General features: G+C 49.3%; 1 protein-coding gene and 1 long non-coding RNA gene across 2 annotated transcripts in view; both read right to left on the bottom strand.

Annotated features, from left to right (window-relative positions):
* Positions 1–17893, bottom strand: part of LOC140507332 (paired immunoglobulin-like receptor B) — a 62951-nt gene that overhangs the window by 14750 nt on the left and 30308 nt on the right. Inside the window, exons 10-18 of the mRNA XM_072615444.1 lie at positions 11877–11948; positions 11575–11610; positions 11104–11376; positions 10628–10921; positions 9681–9758; positions 9012–9125; positions 5468–5737; positions 5200–5285; positions 4992–5079 (exon numbers count right to left, since the gene is read on the bottom strand). Of these exons, the coding sequence (XP_072471545.1) occupies positions 4992–5079; positions 5200–5285; positions 5468–5737; positions 9012–9125; positions 9681–9758; positions 10628–10921; positions 11104–11376; positions 11575–11610; positions 11877–11948 (1311 nt within the window). The remainder of the gene's footprint in view (positions 1–4991; positions 5080–5199; positions 5286–5467; positions 5738–9011; positions 9126–9680; positions 9759–10627; positions 10922–11103; positions 11377–11574; positions 11611–11876; positions 11949–17893) is intronic.
* LOC140503481 (uncharacterized) lies at positions 8033–8969 on the bottom strand. The gene is made up of 2 exons (XR_011966802.1): positions 8793–8969; positions 8033–8159 (listed from the first exon to the last, which is right to left on the bottom strand). It is a non-coding gene; the product is annotated as an uncharacterized lncRNA (long non-coding RNA).

A 17893-nucleotide genomic window follows, 5' to 3' on the forward strand; every position in this document is an offset into this window, starting at 1 on the left:
AAGAAATGCCAGCTGTGATTTCCCTCAGACCAACTACCACCCACTGTACATGGCCGGGAGGTCAGGGAAAGCTGAGCCTCATCTGGCATCTCTCCCATTCAAAGTCCTGTGGGATGGGACCTGTCACCAAAAGGCACCTCTTCAGGTCTGCTCTGACCTTCCTCCCTGATGATGATGCCTGATTCTACACCCAAGGTCCCCAAACCACCCTTCATGGGACAATCAACAGGAAACCACAGTGGCAAGGAGCTGGAAAACCTTCTCAGTGAGACTGGACCCTGAGAGACTCAGCACAGCAGATCGTGGTCACATCCTCAGCCTCAGACTGTGCCTGATCTACCATTGATCTACCTTTCTATTATCTACAGGCACAATCATGACCCCCATCCTCTCTGCCCGGCTGAAACTTGGTGAGTCCTGGGGAAGGGGGACCTCCAAACTCAAAGGGACTTTGCAAGTCACTGATGCCAGATACAAGCCAAGTGTACACATCTTTGGTCCAGAGAGGAGGGGCCAGTGAGAGGTCACCCAGTAAGGTTGGAAGAGGGACAAAAGCTGGAGGTTCTTCTGTCATCTAGCCCCTTTCTCTCCCACCAGCCCCAAGCCCAGGATCTGATCCTTCTGTCTCCTTCCTCTGGGGGTGTTTGGTAGGGAGGATGTGGGGAGTTGGGAGTAACTAGGGTCCTCTCTGCCAGGGTTGTGTCAGCACAAGAGGATGAGGGCACAGGCAGTTGAGTCCTTCCCCCCACACTCCACCTCCCCAGAGCAGACAGATGCCCCCAGGAGAGGGAGATGGGTATGGGCAGGGCTGACAGGGTTTAAAGTGAGGGGACTCAGTAAGGGGGGCACACAGAAGGGGGGATCTCCTGGAACTGACAGCTCTCATTCCCTTCCAGACATACTCCCCAGACCCTCCCTCAGGGCAGAGAACAACTCTTTGGTGCCCCAAGGGAAAAGTGTGACCTTCAGGTGCCAGGGGTCTTTAGAGGTTGATCAGTAGTCTGGAGAAAAAGCAAGGTTCTACAAGGATACAGATCATGGATATGAAACCCTCTGGAATAGAAGTCAAGTTTCCCATCTCACCAAGTGACAGCAAACCATGCAGGGACCTACTACTGCCACTACAAGAGCTCATCTGGTGGGTCAGTGTCCAGTGACCTCCTGGAGTTGTAGTGACAGGTGAGGACACTCCCTTGGCCCCAGGTCCCTCACATAGGGCTGGCTCTGGGTCCCAGAAAACCCTAAGCTCCTCCCCGGCCCAGCCTGGCCCCAAACATCCCTCTGCCTCTGCCCTTCCTGTCCTCTCCCTGTCTCTGCCTCTGCTCTCCCTCTGGGGCTAGAGGTGGGGGGGAGGGGAATTGGCATTTACAAAGCACCTACTATGCTAAACATTTTATAGTTATTATCTCTGTGAGGAAACTGAGACAAACAGACAGGAAGTGACTTGCTCAGGATCACATAGCTGAGAAGTGTCAAAGTCTAGATCTGAACTGAGGTCTTCCTGACCCCCAGACCCAGGGCTCTATCCACTACACCACCAGCTGCCTCAGGCAGATCCCATCTTGGGGCCAGAGAGGAGACAGGTAGCTCAGCTTGGGTCTCAGGACAGAAGACAGAGCTGGTGGGAACCTGGGGAGGGGGCGCAGGACTGGTAGGGCATCTTCCCCTCCCAGCCCTGACCCTCCCAAAGCCAGGAGAGGGAGTACAGGACAGCCCTCCTGCTGCCCTGTCCTCTCCCTCAGCTCAGTCTAGGCACAGGGAGGGGAGGAGGTGTCTCTTCTGTATATCCCCAGGTTTTTCTGTACAGGAAGATTTAGGAGGTGAGGATGGAAATGAACCAGGAGTCAAATCCAAGCCACCTCCTCTCCTTCCCACACCAGCCCAGGGACCCATCCAGCGTCCAGTATGAATGAGAACCAGCTCTGTTTTGGGGAGTTAATAACTGGACAGAAGGGCAGAGATGGGTCTTAAATATGTCCCACCCTCATAAGGAGAGACTCTATGTGATTAGGCCCAGGGATTGAGACTCCCAACCCTGGACCAGGGAGGAAGATGCCCTGTGCTTGCCCTTTCCTGCCCCAACTAGTTCTCATTTGTCTCTCTCCCCTCTCTGACTCTGTCTCATAACTCTGTCTTTCTTTGTCCCTGTTTTCCCTTCCATCCTTCCCCCTCTCTCCCTACTCACCCACTTTCCTTTTTTTTGCCCAGGACTGTCCAAGGTCCTTCCTCTACCCCAAGAGCTGGGATATGTCCTTTCCTCCAGAAATGAACTAAACCTCCACCCCCAGTGAGGAGTCTGGGCAGGCCCAGACCAGTCCATCCACCAGCCACGTCTGCTCCCTCCCCTGTAAGGGGGGGTCACAGCCCTAATTCTGGACTTTCTTCCTCCACCAGTGTTCTGTAAACCACCTTGCCCCTCAGCCCTGCCCAGCTCCATGGTGGCCTGAGTGACGTTTCAGTATCAGTCACAGCGATGGTATGACATGTTTGCTCTGTAAGGATGGAGAAGAGATCAACTCCAGCGTGTCCCGGCACCACCTAAAGGGGTCTCTGGTCAACTTTTCCATGTTGCCTGTGACCACTACTCACCAAGTGGTTGGAAAAGAATGAGCCTGACTCAGGCCTTCTTGTCCCCTGGGTCCTCTCCCCAGACAGGCCTCCCTGCTTCCCAGGGGACCTTTCCTTGGCCATAGTTCAGCCCTGCACAGCTATGGTGACAGTAATTCAGAGAGCCTGGGGAGTGGGAGGTGCTGCCCCCAATTCTGAGCTCTTTCTGTCCTTGGGGTTTCCCTGCACAGCCTCTTTGGGGGACATTTTGCCCTTCTTTGCTTGAATTGATGGCTTGGTCTTCCAGGATCCTCCCCCTGGGGAGCTGATTGGGGGAGGGAAAGGAAGAAAAGCCGAAGGCCAGGCCAGGCTCCTTCCTCAACCTGAGGGAGGCAGCGCTCCAGACCTCCCCCACCCTGTCCCCCCTTCAGAGCCTCCGGCTAGAGCCTGGGATGCTGGAGGCACTGAAGAGATGTTTCTTGATGGATGGATTGACTGACTCAGGCACTACAGGCCCCTCACCACCTGCTTGGGGCTGCGGGTCCCTCTGTACCCCTCTCCCTGCCCAGAAGGAAAAGCATGCCCCTGGAGCTCCCCCTCTAGGTGTGGTCAGCACCGTGGAGGCCTGGTGGAAGCCAGGAGCCTCGAGCTCTGATTCTTTGGCTCTTTGTAATATTTGCATCTTGTGCCTAACATAAGTACCTGGCCTGTCATCTGCACTCACTGCCTCTGCAAACGGCGGATTCACTCATCCACTCGTAAATTCCTTCATTCACTCACTCACTTATCCATCCATCCATCCGTCCATCCATCCTTTCATTCATTCATCCATCCTTGCATCCATCCATTCATTCACTCACCCATTCCCTCTGCCTGGCCATCGTGTGTGGCCACCAGGCTTAGCCCAGGGCTTCCTGGGCCGCCCCTTGGGGCTACAGGAGGCTGAGCCAGGTCTCAGTCAGCTGGACTCCCAGGATGAGGACCAGCCTGGCCAAGACGAGACAGACCAGATTGCCCACAGTGTAATCCAGGGGAGTGTCTGGGGGATCAGAGTTGGTCACTGACACATGGGCCTGACTGCCAGGACCCCCAGCCCCGGACTCTGAGCAGGGATATCATCCCCCATAGTGCTCAAACCTGGTCCCAGCCCAGCTCCTCCGGTTTCTCCCCTCCTGGGAGTCTGGCTGTGGGGAAGGGAGGGGGAAAGGCCTTAGGGGCTGGGGCAGCCCCTGGTCTCCTCTGCCCCCTCAGCGGGCCCTTTCCTTCCCCAGTTTCAATGCTGAGACTTGCTCTCCTGGCTCACTGCTCCCCGCTCCTCAATGGACAGAAAGTGCCGCCATTCCCCCGCCCAAAGTGACCAATGATGTCTTGACTGTCAATGCCAGTTGTCTGAGGCCTCACCTGTCCTCGACACTGAGGACAATACTCCTCTAGGGGAGGCTCCTGCCTCTGGATTGCCATGACACAACTTTCTCCTGTTCCCCTTCCTCAGTCCTCTGGGCCCCCAGTGTGAGCGGGGGACACAGTCTGTCCTCATAGAGCCCCCAGGGTGAGGACATAACCCCATCCCAGTACCCTGAGATTCTCTCACTCCCTGAGGCACTGTTGGGCAGAGGAGGGGTGAGGGGTGAGGGGATCATGTGGTGCTTCCAGCTTAGAGGGATTGGGGTGAGGGTATCTGGGGGCCTCTTCTCTCATCCCTGGGACAGCCAGGGATGGGGGCAGCAGAGCCCCCTTCCCCATAGTCCCAGTTATGTATGAGGGAGGGCTAGGAGGCTGTGGGGGATCCTGGGGAAGGAGAGAGGAGGCAGAGGCCTTGGGGCAGACTTGCCCATGTATGCTCCCCACCTCCCCTACCCCTTTTCTCCACTCTCCTCATGCCTAGATTCTTTCTGGGAAAAGGGGAAGTCTGCTTTGGCCCAGAAAGGAGGTGGAGAGTAATAGGGGAGAGAGACCCTCACACTGTCCTGAGGGTAACTGGTCACTCAGGATGTGAAGGATGTCAGAGACTGGGGATTCCCAGGGTTAAGGGGGAATAGAGAGAAGAGAAAGGTGAGGGGCTTGGGGGTATTTAAACCCCCCCCCCCCACTGTCTATACCTCAGGCCTACTCTAGCCTCCTTTTGGCTCCCACACTGACTCCTCCATCCCCTTACCTGGGACCTAGTAGATAGATTGTCTATCTGTGGGACCAACATAGCTGGACAGGTGGCAGATGGTGAGAGTGTCTAGAGGGGCCAGGGAGGAGAGTCCTCACTGTCTGCCTTCTGTGAGCAGGCCCCATTGCCCAGGCTCTCCATTCCCTCCCTCTGAGTTCCTCCTCCCCCAGCCCTTTTGGTCCTTGTGGAACCCTGTGGGGCAGGGCCCTGACCAGGTGGGGAGATGCCCCAGGGAGAGTGAAGGAGCTTAGAGGGGCTGGGGGCAATGGGACTGGGGCTCCCTCACTTGTGACCCTGAGCACCGTGGGGTCACTGGGGGGTGACCACTCATAGGGCCTGGCACGCTGAAAGCTGTAGCGTTTGTAAGTCCCTTCCTGAGCAGTGGTTACAGCTGGCATGGAGAAGCTGACCAAATCACCCCTTCCATGGGCGGGGACCTTGCCTTGAGTAATCCTCTTTCTATCCTTGTATAGGACATATATATCCCTCTATACCTTTGACTGACACAGAAGGGTGACATTGTGTCCTGAGGCTACCTCAGAGCCGTATAAGTCTGAGAGGGAGGGTAGGTCATACATGCCTGGGGGATGAGGATGAGGAGAGTCTGTAGTTAGAACAGGAACATTCCTCCCCTCCCTGTGCCCAAGCTGGAGCTGGGGGAGGCACAGAGCAGCAGCCCATCCATCCTCCCCCCATCTCCTGGCTTCAGGAGACCCAGAGTCAGCCTTGGCTGGGGCAGAGGGGTGGGGTCTCTCCACTCACTTGTCACAGTCAGCACCAGGGGGTCACTGGCCTCTGAGCATGATGAATGGCTCATGTAGAGGCATTGGTAACTCCCAGCAGCATTTGCTGTCATGGAGGAGATGAGGAACTGGGCCTCTGTCTCAACTGCAGCCTTTTCCATGTACCAATAGGCACCCTTCTTCTTCAGTCCAAACAGTCCCAGAGGATCCTTCATACCTGAGGGACACAGGCTCCCATGAGGGATCACCAAGCCTGGCTCAGCCCTGAGGGAGGGTCTGGGCAATGTGCCTGAAAGAGATCAGAGAATCAGAGCCCAGGGGGCCCCTCAGCCCCTGGACTCCCCAGGTCTCAACCATAGGGTCCCTCCCAGAATCATCCCATTTGTCTAGAGCCCCATCTTCATTCCCCCTGGCTGCCCTTGACTGGAGACAACTCTCAGCGCTGAGCAGGCAGCAGGGGCAGGAGACATTTGGGGAAAAGGCTCACCCTTTTGTGCCCAGATCCCCAAGCACAGACATAGCCCTGTAGGGGAGGCTCTGGGTTAGAGTGTGCTCCCATTCCCAGAGCCCACATCTTTGTCTCCAAATGGACAAGGAGAGGGGGACCCAGAGCCCCTGCCTGGGGGCTGGATATAGAGGGGACAGCCAGACACCAGGAGACCTGGACCACTGTCCTGGTTGTGCCCTTCATTTTCTGCTGTGTAAAATGGGGAAGCAAGGGTTGATGCGGTGATTTTGAGCTTCCCAAAGGCCATGGCTCTCCCACTGCCTAGGACTTACCTAAGCAGAGCAGGGCAGAGAGTGTGGGGGCCATTGTGGCCCCAAGTACTGGTGACAAGGTGGACCCATGAGCTGCTCAGTAGAGAGTCATCTGCACAGGATGTGGTCAGGGCTTTTCTTCCTCAAGTTACCTAATCCCCTGCCCTCTCAGGAGAGGGAGAAACTCCTTCCCCTTTCTGACTTACACTGCATCCATGGGATCCCAAGGCTGGGCATGGTCTGGTACTTTTTCCACAACCTTTTTCCTATCTTCAGACTAGGAATAGGCAGTGCAGATTTATGTGGATTAATGAAGACAACCTGTGGATTGAAATTAATCCTATAGCTTGTGAAAGTAAAGTTTTAATAAGACATTGATTTAACAACAGTAGGTTCAGTCTGGAATACTGTGAAATGTAAAGTTGAGCAGCCTGAGTAATGGGTGCGAATGATTGAGAGGAATATAGATTTGATGAAAAATATGGAAGACAAGTGAAAAGACTTGGGGACAAATGGGGGACATCCAGCCTCTTCTGTCCTTGGGTAGTTGTTCTGGGTACTCTCGTTCCAGCTTCAGGTGGTTCAAGCCTGTTGAGAGGTGTGAGGATGTTTATTTTTAGAAGAAAGGTTGAGAAAGAAAATTATGTAGCTTGATTGGAAAGTTGATAGTCAAAAGTATAGCAAGCTAGGAGGAATCAAAATGGAAGATGCCACAGATTTCCTTCCCTTCTTGTTCAGTTATAAAGGGGGAGCCTGTGCTCTTGTTACCACATCATGCTCTGTTTATGTCAATAATTCAAAGTAGGGTGAGACTGAATTGCAGCCATCTTGGGAATGGCCCAATGGGTGCTGTTCCACTCTGTATCCAGGTTTTAAGTTTTAAACTCTCCTGTTGCCACTGCTGACTCCTCTCCTCCCCACTTTTCTCATTGTTTTGTTACTTTTGGTGTTCAGACCTTGCCTGTGAACTTTCTAACCAAATCTGTGTCTTCCAGGCTAACCTCAACCAAATTTGAAATGGCCTTGTTAGAAGGATTCTCTACCATACCCTGGGCATTACCTATACTTGTGTCTAGTTAACCTTCCCCCAGGATCCAGTGAGGCAGGGACAGTTGTGTATCCCTTGTCAGCCTGAGGCAGTTCCTGAAGATGAGACCTCTGTCCATGTCTCTAAACGCATTTGAGTCCTCACTGTTCGAGGAGGGACTGATGAGGACTGCATGATCTTTGCCTTTTTCCCAAATGAATTTGGGGAGAAAGGGTGAGATGCAAATAGAATGGTGAATGAGAAGCTCATTTTCTCAAGGAGCCCTTAAAGTCACTTTAGGAGAAGATGCAATTCAAGTAGGCTGGCCTATGAAGCTTGAGAACTAAGTGGGCCCTTCCATCTTTCCCCCCAGGGTTTAACATTGAAATAGGCATGATGTTCAAAACTCTGAGTAACTGTCCATGGTTATGCTGTCTCCTCACCCCCTTGCCCACCTCACTCTGCTCACCTAATCTCCTTGCCCACTGAAGGCTTAACTCTGTACAATCCTTAGCCTCTCCTACTTAGAGAGCGTGTTCCTTAATTGGAGGGTGTCCCCCTTATAGACCCATCTCTCTGAAGGGCTGGAGAAGTTGGTTTGGTGTGTTGTGTTCCCCTCAGTGAATGCCTTTGCCTGATTTGGAGACAGTCTGGGCGAATTCATTGGAGAAGATCTTGCACCCCAGCAGTTTGAGTGGCGCCTAGCTCCCTTCAGTGGTGATGGGCTAAGGGGACTTTTAGAATCTGAGAGAAAAGTCCTCAGGTCATAACAAAGTCAGTTCTAGGTTTCTCTGCAGGTGTGTGTTTTGTAGCAAACAACTCATTTTATTCCAACAAAGAATTCATTTATATTCCCAAAGTAAGGTTGACTGTGGTAGGCTCAGGAACTCTGAGGAGCAAAGGTGTTCTTTCTGTAAAGCAGGGTCTATAACAACAAAAGCAGACATGAGCAAAGCCTGGTAGTGGACAGTGTCTGTACCCCTGCTTTCTCAGGGAAGATTGTCCTGGGATTTGGGGATTCTCATTTGGGAGAGGACGTTGGGGAGAAGAAAGCAGTGGACCTGGTGCAGGGAAGGGTGGGCTTCTGTCCACTGAGAACCTGATGGCCCAAGGCCTGCAGAGGGAGGCCCAGGGGGGATGGCTCCTGCTGTCTTTTCTATGTACAGACAGACAGACAGACAGACAGACACACACACACACACACACACACAACACTACACACACAGTAATGACCACTGATGGAGGAAGTCCTAAAGCCCACAGCTTCCTATGACACCTGAGGTGCTTTAGGATTCTGGGGGAGTATTTTTCCTCTTTCATTACTGAGAGTTATTGTCAGTGATGATCCCTGCTTGGAGGGTGGGAAAGGACTGAGGTGGGGAGGAGAGAGTGAGTGTGTGTGGGGTCAGGACAGGAGCAGTGAGTAAGGGGGGGTGACCTGGGGGGAATGGTGAGCATCATCAACTTTGGCCTAGGGGATATCTGGGCACCACCTGCTTGGGCCCGGGGAAAGGCTTGGCACCATCAGAAGAGATGGGAGAATGGTGAGCACCATCACCTTTGACCTGGAGGATAGTCTGGGCATCCTCAGTCTGGGCTTGGGGTGGAGGCTGGCACTACCACCTTGGGCCAGGCTTAAGTTGCAGGGAAGGCAGGGTCCTTCGCTCTCTCTGCAGGTGGGCAGCAGTCCAGGCTTCAGCAACTCTTGGGGAGGTACCCATTCCATGAATCACAGTCCTACCTTCCCATGTATCAGGGATTCCTGCTCCTGCTCAGGGTCCCCTCCGACTGTGCCAGGCTTCAGCCAGCAGGACCACAAGGAGGAGGAGAAGCAGTCCTGTCAGGCTCAGGCGCAGGAGGTTGCCCACAGTGTAATCCTGGGAAGCAGGATCTGGGATGGGGAAAGACAGTCAGTGGTAGAACATCAAGACCCCTGCCCCATCTCAGGCCCCATCAAGGGAGACCCCAATTCCGCTCTTGCCCTAGTGTACCCGTAGGCTCCTGTGCCCCATCCCACCTGCCAGGCTGTTGTGAGGATCCTCTGAGGTCATAACTGTGAAGCATTTCAAGGGTTTGTACAAGCTGGATCCTATTAAGATTGGTATCTAGAAGCCTTTAGTGCTTACATTGGATAAAGGTCCCTGCCCTCAGGGAGCTCCCCTTAACTGAGAGAAGACCTGAAGACAGCCAGGTGTGGACAAGGTGCAGATAGAGCAGGTGGCAGGTGATGTGTGAGGGTGGTCCCGAGAGGAGGGAAGGAGGGAACTAGGGAGATGAAAATGTCCTCCAGAAGGGGAGAGAAAGCACAGTATTGGAGGGAAGTGAGAAATGGAGAGGAGAATTGTAGGCAGGGGGTACAGCTTGTCCTAAGGGAGTCCCCAGTGTGAGGGGTGTGGATGCAGGCCTGTCCTGAGGGAGCTATCTGTGTGTGGGGTGAGATACAGACCTGTCCTGAGTGGGCCCCCAGGGAGAGTGGGGGACACATCTCCTTCCCAGGACCCTGAGGTTCTGCTACTGTCTGAGGCTGTGTGGGTAGAGGAGAGGTGAGGGTGAGGGGGTCACTGTGGTGCTTCCAGTTTAGTGGGTTGGAGTGAGTTGTAGCTGGGGGGGCCCCTCCCTCATCCCTGGGGTAGACAGGGCTGGGGGCAACAGTGCTTCCCTCCCCCATAGTCCCAGCTATGGCTATGTGTTAGGGGGGAGACTGCAGGGGCTGCTGGGGAAGGAGAGAGAAGGCAGAGGCATTTCAGTAACCCTGCCCATGTCTGCTCCCCATCTCTCCAGTGCCTTGTCTCCAGCCTCCTCATGCCATGGTTATTTCTGAGAAAGGGGAGAGTCAGCCCTGGCCTAGACAGAAGTAGAGGGTAATAAGGGAAGGAGACCCTGACCTTGTACTGAGGGTAACTGGTCACTCCCTGGGCGTGGAGGGTGTGAGAGTCTGGGGATTCCTTGGGATTTGGGGGAGGTGCCTGTTCTAGGGAGAGGAGAAGGATGAGGGGCTTGGGCTTCTTAAACCTCTCCTTTCCCCACTCTCTGCACCTCAGGCCTGCTCTGGCCTCTTCTTGGCTCCCATTCTGATTCCTCCACCCCCTTACTTACACCTAGTAAGCAGACTGTCTTTCTGTTAGGGGTACCAACCTAACTAGGCAGGTGGCAGATGGTGAGGGTGTCGAGAGGGCCCAGGGAAGAGGGTCCTCATTGTCTGCCTTCTCTGAGCAGGCTTCTAGATTCTCCATCCCTTTCCTCTGAGCCTTTTCCTCTCCCTATCCCTCCTGGTCCCTGGGGGCCCCTGGGCCAGGGCCCTGAGCAGGTGGGGAGGTGTCCCAGGGCCAGTGAGGGAGCTTAGAGGGTTAGGGGCCTGGGGAGCTGGGGGAAATGAGGACTAGGGTCCCTCACCTGTGACCCTGAGCACCAGGGGGTCACTGGGGGCTGACCACTCATAGGGCCTGGCACTCTGAAAGCTGTAGCATCGATAAGTGCCCTCCTGAGCAATGGTCACAGCTGGCATGGAGAAGCTGGCCAGAGTTCCCCTTGCATGGTCATGGGCCTTGCCTTGGGTGATCCTGTCTCCATCCTTGTACAGGACATACGTGTCAAGCCACACTTCTGAGTGACAGAGGAGGGTGACATTGTGTCCTGAGGCCACCTCAGAACTGGGCAAGGCTGTGATGGAAGGTGGATCATACAGGTCTGGGGGAGGAGGAGAAGGAGAGTCTGGAGTCAGAGAAGGGACATTCCTCCCCTCTCTGTGCCTAGGTTGGAGGTGGAGGATTCACAGAGCAGCAGCCCATCCATCCTCCCCCTATCTCCTGGCTTCAGGAGACCCAGAGTCAGCCCTGGCTGGGGCAGAGGGGTGGGGGCTCTCCTCTCACCTGTCACAGTCAGCACCAGGGGGTCACTGGGCTCTGACCACGATGATTGGGTCTGGTAGAGACATTGGTAACTCCCAGCAGTGTTTGGTGTCACAGGAGGGATGAGGAACTGGGCCTCCCTCCCAGCTGCAAGCTTTTTCATGTACTGATAGCCTTCCTTCTTCAGTTCATACCAAACAGTCCCAGGGGCCCCTTTACACCAGAGGGACACAGGCTGCCCGTGAGGGATCACTAAGCCTGGTTCAGCCCTTAGGGAGGGTCTGGGCAGTGTGTCTGGAATAGAATCAGAGAATCAGAGCCCAGGGGGCCCCTTAGCTCCTGGTCCCCCCAGGTCTCACCCTTAGGGTCCCTCCCAGAATCATCCCATTTGTCCAGAGCCCCATCTTCATTCCCCCTGGCTGCCCCTGGCTGGGGCACCTCTCAGTGCTGAGCAGGCAGCAGGGACAGGAGACATTTGGGGAAAAGACTCACCCTTTTGTGCCCAGATCCCCCAGCATAGACATAGCCCTGTAGGAGAGGCTCTGGGTTAGACTGGGCCTCCAATGCCTGAACCCACATCCTTGTGACCAACCATGAGGGACAAGGGAAGGAGGACCCAGAGCCCCTGCCTGGAGGCTGGATTCAGAGGGGACAGCCAGACACCAGAATACCTGGGTGAGTGTCCTGGGTATGCCCCTTATGTCCTGCTCTGTAAAATGGGGGAGTAGGGGTTGATGCAGTGATTTTGCGTCTCCCTCCCAAAGGCTGTGGCTCTCCCGCTGCCTAGGACTTACCTAAGCAGAGCAGGGCAGAGAGTGTGGGGACCATTGTGGCCCCAAGTGCTGGTGACAGGGTGGACCCATGAGCTGCTCAGTAGAGAGTCATCAGCACAGGGTGTGGTCAGGGCTTTTCTTCCTCAAGTTACCCAATCCCCTCCCCTCTCAGGAGAGGGAGAAACTTCTTCCCCTTTCTGACTTACACTGCATCCATGGGAGTGGACTGGGTTTCTGGGGAGGGGAGGCTGGGTGGCCCAGTTTGAGCTTTGACCCAGTCCCTGGGCTTCTGTGGGCCTTGATTTCTTCCTCTGTGCAATGGACAGGAGATCAAAGGTCCTTGCTTGTTCGAAGACTATCTGATTCACTGAAATCCGCCAGCCAACAAATATTTATTGATCTCTGCTGTGTGCCAGGCACTGTGCCACCCCCTGGGGATTGAAAGGAAGGAGCAAAAGAGAGTCCTTGCCCACAGGGAGGTAACTGTCTACTGGGGAAGCCACCATACAAACACGTGTTTAACCAAGACTGAGAGGAAAACCAATGGAGAGAATCTCAGAGAGGAGTCGCTGATGTGTGGGATGGCTCAGGTCCCTGCATAAATCAATTACTCAGAGGTCTCTCAAAGTGATGACAGAAAAGAGATTTATTCGATTCTCGAGAAGCGGGGCTCACCTGTAGGAGTAGGAAAGCCGAAGACGAAGAACAGGACAGTGATTTCTATAGACCCTAACGCAAGTCCTTCCTCCCCCCACTGACCATTATCCTCATTAGCTGAGGATATGGTCTTACATTCTAGACACGAAATCTAACCAATCCCTTTTGAAATGAAGATATCGAGGAATTCTGTAAGTTTTGTCCAATCATTGAGACCCTAATACACTACGCAGTTTTATATCCTTATATGGAACTATTCTATTCTAAAAATATTGTAACCTTGAGCCTCTAGGCCTTACCTCACCCTTGGGAGAAAAATTACAATCTGAGGAGTCTTCACTAAGTCTATCCCACTCAATCCCTCCTCTTATTTTATCAGCCTGAAGACTTCTCGCAGATGTTTCAAAGTTCTGTAACATGATCTCACACTGTCTATTAATCTCCTCATCCCAATCAGGATCATTCGTGTCTCTTGTCTCCACAGGTGCCCATCCTTCCTTCTTTAATATCATCAGTCGAATGGCTCCTTTGGTCCTCTCTTCTACTCTAGCAAATTTTAGGAGAGAATTTCTAACTATTTTAGTAATAAGTTAAATCAAACAAGGTAAACAAATAGGAAGTAATAAAATACCACTAATTGCTATAAGGCCAAACCACAGTAACCTCTTCTACCAGCTCCCCTCAAATCAGCACCACCAGGATGTATTGAAAGGGGAGCCCCAAGTTTGTATGGGAACATGAGCAACCTTCCTGATATGCTTGGCAATCTCTTTCACTATCCTTCCATTATCATCAATTTTTAAGCAACATGTAGATAAATTGAGTTTCCCACAAACTCCTTCTTCTGCAAGTCTATTGCAGTACTGCTTCCCTAGTTTGTGTGGCTTGATCAGCCAATAAATCCAAAGCCTGTAAAACTTATACCCACAACTTTTGTGATGTTCCCCTTTTGCTCTCTTCGTATGAAGAGGATGGGAAAAATGAATGGGTACAGGGAATCACCCTACCATCTGAACAGGTAATACCGTTCTGATCCCATATGTTTGCATACTGGGCACAATCAATACGAGCCAGGGTTTCTGGCCTTCATGTGAATGTCCATTTACAATTACTTTCTCCCAGCCATGTCTCCTGCAATTCAAGTCCTGTTTGGTTTAAACAATGTTCACCTGGAACTGATTCGGACAAAGACCATTGGTGTTTCTCTTGGCTTGTCCAGAATCTTGTTCCATCATGTACTACAGATCTATTACTTAAAATCCAGACTGGACTCAGTGGTACTGCTACCCATAGCCATTGGCTTAACCGCTGAGGTCGCCCCACAAATCCAACAGTCGGATACCTCAAAGGTGTCCTCAATGGTCTGAATTAGGGCCAGGAAACTATTTTCAAGAGTGAGGTTGATAACTGGGGCCTGGTGTCCCAGCAGTGGGAACAGGATCATTCCTAAAAGGGACATTCCCAGGGTATTACATTTTGGTTGCATTGTTCCCACGGTTTGTCAAGTCCACACAGTCTTAATAGAAAAGTCCTGTTTAGATATTGTGATTAATGGCTTAGGACAATTGCTGAACAGAGAATTCTGTTAAGAACAAACAGTAATAATCCTAGCACAGTTCCCCAAATAACAAAACTTATAATGAATATATATATTTACCTCATTGGCTATCCTTTTCCAAATTCTGTGTGTTCTCACACATGCTTCAAACAGAGCTTTTAATACTGACAAAGTGTGTCTCCAAGCATGAAACTTGAGAGTTTAATAACTAATAGCAATAATTATAAATGACAGTAAACAACTTTAAAATTTTTAAATGCAATAACCTTCCATAACTTTGTCTACTGGCTTCCCAATCATGCTAAACATTTTCTGAATTGGGATGGGGGAATAGATAGTTCAAGGTTCAATCTTACCCATATTCCTCCCCTCCTCTTATTTATTCCTGTTTCCATACCTAAATCCAATCAATAAATACCTCTTCACATTCTTTCCCTTACGAATCCTTCCCTTCATCTATCTTCCTGTTATATGAATATGGGAAGGAAGCAAAGTTGACTGACACATTAGCAAATTACAGGGGGCAGTCCCCTTGTCATAAGTACACATACAGAGCTTTAAATTAATGAACTGTCCATTTAGAGGTTCCATCTCATACAGCTGTCTGGGGAGAAATATCATCTTATGCAATTTTCTGATCTGGATGCTCCTTCAAACAGTCTTCAGCACAGCATCTCAGCATCTTCTTCTCTTCGTCTTCTTGTAGAAATCCAGATGTCCACTCTCCTACAGACCTGAACTTAATACCATCTTAGATTACCATTCCTATCACTCTTACAAAAATCACAATTGAAACTTTGACAAATTGTCATTTTTTTTAAAAGAAAAGAAAATTCACGTTACAATGCAGCTTCTACATTTCACAGTAAGTCATTATTCATTCCCTCATTAGGAAGATGAGATTTCACTAAGGAGTCAATACCAGGCTCCAGTACTTATATAAATACAAGAAATAATCATTTTTTACACAGTGCATATCACATCATAAAACAATCCCAACTTCTGATCATGTGATGCTTCTTTTAAAGCATTTACAATATAGTCCACAAACCATTTTTCATTTAGCATTAACCAACTAGGACAAAATAATAACTATGCATGCTAGCCTCACAAGCCTTTAACCTAATCATCTCCACACCATTACTAAGAATTAGAGGACCCCAACTTATTGTTGTTGGTTTAAAGTCCTAAACCTGTTAGCTCAGTTTTAGACTCAACCTCAGATGTTCCCCTACCAACAATCTATTATTCAACAGATCTGGTATTATTACTTACAAAACTTCTGATTTTAGGAATTTGCCACTAAGAGTGGGGACATTGCAGGGAAACAACATCTCCCTCACTTCACGTCAGTTCCAGGCAGGAGTAGATTGTCAACTGGCGTTCAGCCAGGCTTCAAGTCTGCGAGGTGTCAGTGGGGAAATTGAGTCAGGAGAATCCTACCTCAGCCCAGGCTGAACAGTCGCTCTCCCGACCTTCCCATGAGATCACCTTTTTGCAGTTCATACCAGCATCTCACAGGCTTACTGGCATCATGGATCAGTGGCTCAGACCACCTCTCTTGCTATCCACACCTGGAGTCAGACTCAAAAGAACAGTCAGTTAATAGTCCCACAAACATCTTAAAATAGCAAGCTCCAATAATCAGTTTCAGACATGACTAATTTCACATTGGCCAACGGACATCTTTGAAGCAGGTCTAAGTAGCCTACATGCCTTTCTGTACATGTTCTAATTCCTGATTGAATAACAATCATAAGTCATTGCTCTAATAGATTTATATCTGTTTCCCAAACTACTTTATCCCTTTCTAACCCTGCTCAGTCTAAAAGAATGAGCTACACATGTGATAACTTCAAACACTAACTTGAATTTTTATGTTTATGTAATGAATTCAAATCAAAACAATCATTTAACTTTCAATGCCAAATATTACCAGAGGCTACCTGCCTCTAAGAAAATTAGACTGAAATTCTTTTTCCCAAACTGAAGATGTCTCTGATTTAGTCTCAGTAATTAATTCAGTTAATTGTTTTAATACTAATTGCTTTTACATCATTTTGTAACATGTAAAGATCTTATTCCAAGTTGGGACCTTTGTCCATTGCCCCAAAAGAGTTTTAGTCCCATTTGTCTAAAGGCCTTGGAAAACCTCACCTTGAAAACTCCTTGGTTTTTTTTTTCCACGTGAACTGGCTCTCCTAAGGTCCGCTCTATCACTATGCCCAAGTCTATTCTACTTCCCACTCTTAATTCTATCAGTCCAAATCTCCAGTTTACTGGCCACTCCCATCAAGACCATTCCTGGAGCTCCCAGACCACCTGGGCCCCCCCCCTTTTTTTTGTAAGGGATTCCTTTCCCTGAATCCCGCTGTAAATAAAATACAATTACAGTTAACTTTAAATCCCAGTCTTGTTCCATGTAACAATGATACAATATTTACTTATTCCCATTAGATTTAGAACAAATGTTCCCAGAGATTTTATTTACCTCTTAGATCTTAAATTTGCCCTAAAGAGCCAGTCACTGAAGATCATTTCTTGTACATTTTCAAATTCTCACCAAAGCAAGTTCTATATACAATCTCCTCAGCTGCTGGGGCTGCACTTGTTACTAGCCTGAGGACTGCTTCTTTTCCCACATATACACACAGTGTACCAGCTTTAGGTTTTAGCATTAGAATTACAAATGGCAAACATAATTTTCATAAGTGATAACAAATTGTTTTAGCTATGAACCCGAACAATAAATTTCAGATGACATCAATTGCATTTTCATATCCTATTAGAGAAAATAATTCTTCCCACTTTTGGAACTTACAAATGCAAGTTGGATGGGTAGGCCTTCCAAAAACCCATACGAAAGATTTTACAAAGTATTTCTTAATACAGCAAATATTTCCTCTCTTACGAACAGTTTACAATTTATCACAATCCCCTTGAAACTAATTGACAGAAATCACAAGAAAAGACCTAAACCCACAGCCTTTTCACATTTGCCCATAAACTTTCTTTTACAAAAATAACTTTAGAGTAAATGCTTGATTCATGGCAAAAACAATTTTAGCTAAAATTTCCTTTTCAACAACAGAAATAAACTTTTAACATAATACATGCTCAGATGAAACAGGCTTGAAAATCACACCTATATATATACATGTACATTTTTAAAGCGTTCTCATTTTCTTAATAAGAATGCTACAACAAGGAAACTCATTAAAAAAATTCATAACAGCTCTTTTTAACCAATTCATTAATTAACTTAACAATGCAATTTCTAATACAATATTTAGATGGATTACCTAAAAATTTAAACTTATTTAAGTTTACCTAAAACTTAAAAGAACCCATTAACCTATTCAGCTCTTTTTTTTATAACCAAATGTAAGTTTCAAATTATCAAATTTCTATCACATCTTCTTAAAACCCCAATCTATATGCAATAAATTACAAAATTTACATCAGATTAATGTTGAATCTAACAAATACCTATCCTTTTATCACTGGATCTAACATTTTTGGCAGAAATGCTACTGGGTGTCTCTGCCCTCCTCTTATTTGTGCCAGGATTCCCAAGGTCACCCCTTTCTGGCCCTCCCACTCTCCAAAGAAAAAGAAGAACCTAAACTTATTATCTTTTTACTTTAAATACATTGTCTGGCATCAAATATATATTGATCTAATTAAACCTAAATCCAAAACTCTCAGCTCTAAGTTGCTTACTTGAGATTTTTTTACTTTCTAAACTTCTGCTTACTTCCACCAAACTTTAATAAATTCTAACCTATCTGAAACATTACATTAAGAATGACACATTTCACCT

Source organism: Notamacropus eugenii, chromosome 5, assembly GCF_028372415.1.
Source record: "Notamacropus eugenii isolate mMacEug1 chromosome 5, mMacEug1.pri_v2, whole genome shotgun sequence".
Lineage (NCBI taxonomy): Eukaryota > Metazoa > Chordata > Mammalia > Diprotodontia > Macropodidae > Notamacropus > Notamacropus eugenii.